Genomic DNA, 7,835 nt, shown 5'->3' on the forward strand with positions numbered 1-7,835 from the left:
ATTGGCTTTCAAGCATAAGATTGTTATGGAAATTGTCCTACAAGCTTTCTATGAGGAAGACGAAGAACATCTGTTAAAAAGTCGCAATGCCTTGACAGAGGAATTTTATGGAGTCCATGCAAAAGAAAATGAAAAGGAAAAAGAAAATTCGAAGGAAGGAGGTGCAATGATCAAATATGTAGAAGGTCCTGAAAGCGCGCGAGTTCTTGTTTCAGCTCTAAAGGAATTAGCCTGGTGGGAATTTCACTATAAATCGGAGACGGTAAAATGCTTCCTTCAACCTTGGCAATAGTTTATGGCCCATATTATGGGGAGATATCTTGTAAATGTTCAAGCTGAACAGCCTCAAAAGCAGAAGCTATGACTCATTAAGAATGGATTTGTGCACAATCTTTGGACTAAGTCAAACGAGGACCGAGAGGGTTTTCCAGAAATCATAACTCAGGCAGTAAAGAACATTCGTCCAGATGGATGCATCTTGAGACTGAAATTCATTTCTACCCCTCCGAATAGGAAGTGGTGGATGGACGCAGAAGTTACATTTCTCTATATCACTATGTGAGAATTATTCAGGGTCTGATCAAGAGTTGAAAAAGGTTCAGGGAAATATGATAATCCCAACAATAACATTCCGTGGATGAAAGCCATGGCCATAATGTGCATCAAAAACATGGTTCGAACGGATCATGAGTCCAGTCTTTTAGCCAGTGGAGAAAAAATCATAGTCACATGCTACAATCACTCTCCACCAGATGTCTGTGATTTCTTCTCTGCCCTCATGAGAAATAAAATAGATGGAACTCCAGAGACAATTGCATGGCTAAAAAAGGTAGATAAAGAAAAATGATACAAGATTCCTTATCATTTTCCCTATAACTCAGATCTGGATGAAAAAGAAGACATAGAGCAAGAAAGTGACCATGAAGACCAAGATTCTTTGGCAAATTATGACTGTGTAGATGAAGAATATTACAATGTCATAAACATGATGGAAAAGTGAGTTGCCGACGCATCCAAACAAAGAATGTGAGCTGCCGACGCATCCAAACAAGGAACGTGAGCTGCCGACACATCCAAACAATAAAAACGTCTCTTTCTGCTTTTGTGAAATAGTTTACCAACGCAAAGGACAACCAGCTTTAAAAATGAGAAGATTCTTTGTCGTCCATTTTCAAAAGTAAGTTCGGTTTGATGCCTAGAATCTGAGCTCTATATAAGGAGGAGGAACTTTTTTGGGAAGGTAGAAGTTGGAAGGAAGAAAAAATCAGAAGATTGTAGCATAAGTTTTAAGAGTGTTGTTCTACTAAGCGTTCTGAGAATAAAAAAAAGATAGATAGTTTGAGTGTGAGTGCTATAGTTGTGTAAAATATCATTCTGTTGTATAAATCCGATGTGGAGTACATTTTTCAAGTAAGTTTGTATTTTAATTATGAGTAGCTAAACAACTGTAACTGTTTACTTAAGAGGAAGGTTCTGAGTTTTATATTTGTATCTATGTTGAATAAATAAGCTTTATCTGGTGCCATAAAATCCGTCGCAAAAAAAATATCTAATTTTATTTGAATTTTTCTATCATTGCATATGAGTATTTAAACTTTTCATCTGTGTTTATTCTGCTTTATTAGAACTCAGTTATTTGCTTTTTAGGACAGCAGTAATTCCGCCAAAAAGTAACCGTTTAGACAAGTAAGTCAGTTATGTGAAAATATTTAGCATGTTAAATGCTAGTTCCTAGAAAAACAAAAATAGTTTCATAATAGAGTAGTAATAAACTTTTATTATCTAGTTTTTACACTGTTATCACTGTTTAATTGTACTGTACACGAATACTGTTTATTACTGTTCATAGTCACTATTCACGCTGCATACAACTCAATGCAGCGCTGTATTATAAATTTTTTCATAATAAGTGGACTTCTAAGGAATTTTCTATAATGATTAATCTGATTTAAATCCAGGCAACGGTGCCCAAATACATATTAGAGACGTAGTTACGTGTGTCGTTTCGACTGTGTCAGGTTGAGTGGGTACTTAGCTGAAGTGACCGTTTGCGTTTAATTGATTAGAATATGTGTGTTCAACTATGAGACCATCGAGAGCAGCTTTTTCTTTAGCACAAAATTATTTACTTTGCCCTTCAACAAAAAAAAAACTCTGTGGAACCTTCTATATAGTTAGTCGTGTTAAGTACAAGATACTGTAGGAAACTGAGCATATTCAACATGTTCTTAACTATTTCTAAATGATGTACACATGAAAAAATCATAGATACAATAGACGATTGTATTATTATCAACACTATGAATAAGTGCAGTGTAATCAGCTCCCATAAACAACTCGATGATTCTGTCATTTGTGTTCTTCTCCACCCATTTCGGTTGAAGACCATCCACTCATTAGATCGACTTGGATAAGTTCGATAACACTTAATTCTTAACTATGATTTCTTAGTATCCGTTACATTTTCAACTTAATACATCTTGGTCGTTATTGTCTAAATTTAATTTGGTGTTACCATTAGTGTTTCTTTTCCTGGATAGCTTTCTAGTACATGTGTCATCAATAATGAGCGAATGAAATTTCCTAAACACGGTAGTGGGTGACGTTGATCGTTATATAAACTAATAGTACGTTATACCACATTTTGCCATAGCCTGCCTATCATGCATCCAGAAACCAAACTATGGGAAATTCATGAAATGGTCATATGGTCATGGTACATTCTGCATGTCTTCTATGATCTCGTTTAGTGTGATCAAAGTTACATGCTATCTTTATTTTAAGTGTATTCTTATTACACTAGCTAGCTTCCGATCCTTCCATACCATCTGGAACTATTTAAAAGGCCTTTTTTCGTTTTAACGTATTATTTTATAATAATTTGTGCTCTTAATAGTGAAATTCATTATTATCCACAGATTTCTATATTAGTTTTAATTAATTATAATGCATACGTTTCATAATTGTAATGGAAGACAGGAGGTTTACCGTTAATTGATTTGGTTTCAGTCAAATGACGTAAATGTCTTTGAATATTACAACGTCACCCATACATTGTCGTGTTCAACATCCCTCGCCCGAAACAAGACACAAAGTTGTGTACAACACACCAAAATCGCGATCGGGAACAGGGATATCGCCCCAGGTAGAAAAGACGATAACCAAAAATTGAGCTAATGCTACTACATTAGCGACTTCAAAGATCTAGCCTTCACTTGCCTCCTCACCCGCTTCCGGCCGCATTCTCCGCCCTCATCCTCTTCCTCATCATCATCGAAATCGTCCTCGATATAGTCCAATTGATCCCCAATTTCAATTTTGTGTGAGGGAGGTGATTCGGGATTGCTAAACTGAGTAGTCGTACAAGATACAGTAGGAGTAGTACCAACATTTTCAGCAGCAGCAACCTTAGCCTCCATCTTGTGTTTACTAATGCCTCTGTCTCTCCCCCACCGCGGGCCAAACCCCGAACGATACAGGTTCTTCAATGTTGCCGCCTCCTTCGTCGCAACCACCTTGGGCCGCACACGATGTGTCGACCCCCCAAGCTCCTTTTCTGGGACGATGGCTTTCTTCCATGGGAAGGAGTAGGCAGTGCCATTGCTAGTAGTGTTGCTGTTGCTAACGTTGTTCTTATCGGTGTAGTTACAATAATTCACATTCCTACGGCTATGGAGTTTCTGGTGGTGATCACAAAGTGACCCGCCTTCATTTGCTTCCTTCTTGCATTGCCAACTCTTGCCGTTGGTTCTTTGACACCGCCGAAACCCATTGCCGTCGGTAGAGACACTGCCATGGACCTCCCCGGTTGCTGGTTTCGGCTTGTATTCAATTTCCATAGGCGACGCAACGCTGCGTTTTGTATCAAACACAACATTTCAAGCAACACACTCACACACTCGCCACGATAAATTGGAAGAATAATACATGCGCACTAAAGCAACTCAAACCCTAAATACGTACATGTACAGTACAAAAATTGGACAAATCCAACAGAATCGAGCAATAGAGAAGCTGGGTTACCTTTCCTCAACTCCAATAGAATGACTCAAGCTCGTATTCACGTATAAGTCCTCCTCAGCTTCAAACTAGAAAAACCCAACAGTGATAATCAGAAATGAAGATGACCCAATACCCTAATTGAGCTCCCGGAGCTCAATACACAAGCTGAATCCCTTAAGTTTAAGGTTCTCTTTGAACCCTAATATGGGCAAACGAATGAATAGAAAAACCCTAATGCAGTTGGAGGAAGATAGAGGATGTTCGAACCAGGTTCCGCAGATCTACCCAGAAATTGAAAACGGAGAAGATGAAAGAAAGTGACTGACCTGGTGTGAGGAGTCGAGGAGTGAGGGAACAATCACATCCCAAGGAGACAGGTTGAGCTTGCACACGCGCGGCTGCAGGTCGTCGTGAGCTGAAGCTTGCGAGCAGAAGAGGAGGGGAGAGAACTTTAAGTTCTTGCGGATCCTCACCATAGCTTCGATATATAATCAATCTTGTTCAGATAGACATAACATATGCGCAGAGGAATTGGCTTGATTTGTGTGTGAAATACATAGGAATGGATTGTGTTTGGGTTCTGGGTTTTGCGGGGTTCGTTTGAGTTTCTCTTCGGAGTTTCTATCGTGGGTTTTGCGGTCTGTGAAAGGAGACTTGTTTTGTGGGTGAGAGAAAGTTTGCAGATCTCACGGAACTAGAAATGTATATAAATATATATACTATCAGGGTTTTCTTTTCTTTACGTTGTATTTGAGTGGACGATTATACCCTTTACGACTAGTATTGAACTATTGATTCAGAATGATACATTATAGGAGTTGATTGGTAGGTATACCAACCTCATTTTTTCAATATCATATACCAACAAACATATAATTTGTATGAAAAATCTATCATTTAAACCAACCAATAACGTTGGTATACCAACTAATTTGTACGGTTGGCACAGTTAGTAATAAGTTTTTACCAATATGTTTATGGCCCAAAAATTTAAAGGTCCAATCCAAATAAGTAATAGCAAATAACAACACAAATACAAAGTTTTTTACAACTTCAACCAAATTACCAAGTATAAAGTCATAAATTAAACATGTCAAAGTCCAAAAATTAAAAATTAAACAAAAATCTACGGTTGAGATTTATTTTTCACTAAATCTACGGCTGTAATATTTATGGATATATATAGTTTTTAAGAATATATATTGTTTAGTATGAGTTGTTGTAATTACAATAATAGCCTAGTGGTAGTTGGCTTCAACTTATATGGAAGAAGACCAAGTTCGACCCACTATAGATGCATATATTAGAGTTTTTTTCATAAAACTTCTATCTCGGTTGGTACGGCATATCATGGTACACGAAAAATTCATACCACTTACCAACCATCTTTTGAAATATAATACAGTATACTATACCGTGTACCATGTATCAATTTCGTGATATACCAATATATTTAATACGGTTGGTATATAAACTGGTTGGAATGAAATTGTATATCATTGTCACCCTCATACATTGGTCAATTCAAAACTGGAGTAACCAAAACAGAAGGGCAGACCAGTTAATTGAAAACATATTTGAAGTGCGCTGGCTTTTATCTAGTCCCAAATGGTAATATTTAGTTAGAATGATCTATTGGCTATGGTAGGAAATCTTTAAGCACCCTGACTTTCTAAGTGTTGGAAAGTGATCCCCATAGTGTGATCCTAAAAACTTACACATTGTACATGAATAAAATTGATTCAGAATCTTTGATATAGTAAAACTTATCCATTGATCATAGATTTTTGTTACATAGTACTTGTTGCTGGTGAGTCGATCAAGTGTGAGAAGGTCTTAATACAGTAATACCTAGCCCTTATGTCTTTACCAATATTACAAAGCAAGCGGCCACTATCACTTAGCGCTAAGTGTAGACGGATTTAATCAAAATCAAGGATATATTGCAACTATTCAAAACTAAATTGAAATCGAGAAAGTTACTTCAATGGTATAAATTAACTTGAAATTAAACCGCAAATTTTGTGATGTCTAGTTTTGATTTATCAATTTTACTAGTAACGTTAATCACGCTTGTTCGACTCATTTTAAGAAAGTATTTCAGTGACGAGGACGTCAAAAACCTAAATTCCGATGGACAATATACTTCACTAGTTCACTTGCCGGAGATAAACCTAAGGAATTTGAGGAAAGTATTCACATGGGACAGGTGAAATTCATTGCAGTAAAAAACCCAACTAGTAGCTGAGCTCCCCATAGTTTCTGTTGGAACCTGCCGACCAAATCCAATTACAATCAACCGTAACGCGCTAAACGGAGAGAGTGAGACACACGTGGGGCCTAAACCCACATACATAGGCTCCGATGAGTGTCGCTGACCCACGCACGACTTCGATCGTGAGCTTTAGTCAACTCACGGGGCTGTTGTGGTCAGATTGATGAGATGGGCACTCAATCCTTACGTGCCGCTTTCTGGTTCATTCTCATGTGGGGCATTTATCTTGGCTCGAAGGACAAAACGTCGAGCTATATGCCTATGCCATATAGGCGTGATGGTTGAAGCAGTCAAAATTCAAAAACTCAAAACTCAAATGACATGTATTTTTCATGTGGTGTGTCATAGAATGTATTGTAAATCATATAATGTGTGACCCATTTACCTATTATTTACATGATGGTAAAAATGTCAATTTACATTTTAAATTTGGTTATAATTATTAGTTTACACCTCGAACTTGTATTTGAGTCAATTTACCTCCTAAATTTGGTAGAAATTATCGATTTTCACCCTATCCATTTAATTTTAAGTCACATGTCATGTATTTGAGGGGCAGTATTGTCATTATATATTTATTTATATTCACTAATGAGATAAATTAATAAAATTACTTAAGAGGAATACTTGCTACTATTGTTTTTTATTTTTTTCGAAACATGTTATTGATTTATATATTTATTATTTTACGTGATATAATCTGTTAAAAGATATTAGAAAATTAAAAATAAATGTGTACATATAAAAATATATATACACAACACACTATTTGAATTGGTGCATATGTTGAATATATAATTCGAAATAGGGTTAAGTATGTAGAAAAAAGATGTAAATAAATAATCTGATTAAAAAAATAATCCTCTTTTAAAAGAATATTTTTATTTATTTTTAAGAAAACTATAAATAGAAAATGACAACATTACCCTTCATGTGCATGATATGTGACGTAAAATTGGATAAAAATAGTTAAATTTAACGGATGGGGTGCAAATCGGTAATTTTTATTAAGTTTAGGAAGTAAATTGACTAAAATACAAGTTTGGAGTGTAAATTGATAATTTCAGCTAATTTATGGTGTATTTTGACAATTTGACCTTTACATGATAATGATTTTTTTGGTTAAAACTGAATATATTCAAAGGGATAGCGAACCAGCAAATGCCCAAATACAAGAGCCCAGCCATAACCTGTAGCCCGAAATGAACACAGCAAATAAGCATTGCTGATCTAATCTCAGCTCAAGCAAGGACAGAGGTAGAAGATACAGACAATGCACAAAAGGGGAGGAGCAAAAGCTCCAGCAAGAACTCAATGACAGGGTAGTCAGTCGTTTCTCAGAACCAATGTGAGAGACGATGGGGGAGTCTCTGACCAGCAGCGAAGACCCATCATTATTTACATGATAATGATGATATGAACAAAAACACATTACTCGGTTCATGTTGCTTTTGTTGATTTAAACTGTATTTCAGTATATGTATTCACCTAAGTATGTAACAATATCATATCACAAGGTTTATTCATTCCTGAGAGCCACGGGAAATGTTTACTAGAT

At 36.3% G+C, this 7,835-nt stretch overlaps 1 protein-coding gene across 1 annotated transcript; it reads right to left on the reverse strand.

Moving 5' to 3' along the window:
* Positions 1 to 3,007: 3,007 nt before the first annotated feature.
* LOC126803152 (uncharacterized) lies at positions 3,008 to 4,660 on the reverse strand. The gene is made up of 3 exons (XM_050530913.1): positions 4,329 to 4,660; positions 4,024 to 4,088; positions 3,008 to 3,852 (listed from the first exon to the last, which is right to left on the reverse strand). Exons 1-3 carry the CDS (start codon positions 4,476 to 4,478, stop codon positions 3,183 to 3,185), a joined length of 885 nt encoding a protein of 294 aa, XP_050386870.1. The 5' UTR covers positions 4,479 to 4,660; the 3' UTR covers positions 3,008 to 3,182.
* Positions 4,661 to 7,835: the final 3,175 nt, after the last annotated feature.

This window comes from Argentina anserina, chromosome 7 (assembly GCF_933775445.1).
Source record: "Argentina anserina chromosome 7, drPotAnse1.1, whole genome shotgun sequence".
Taxonomy (NCBI): Eukaryota; Viridiplantae; Streptophyta; class Magnoliopsida; order Rosales; family Rosaceae; genus Argentina; species Argentina anserina.

Bases quoted from the DNA above. Each gene is read 5' to 3' on its own strand.
- LOC126803152 (XM_050530913.1), bottom strand. From the start codon at position 4,478: ATGGTGAGGATCCGCAAGAACTTAAAGTTCTCTCCCCTCCTCTTCTGC. The intron at 4,089-4,328 runs GTCAGTCACTTT...GGGTTTTTCTAG, and splicing joins TCCTCGACTCCTCACACCAG to TTTGAAGCTGAGGAGGACTT. The intron at 3,853-4,023 runs GTAACCCAGCTT...TACAAAACGCAG, and splicing joins TCTATTGGAGTTGAGGAAAG to CGTTGCGTCGCCTATGGAAA.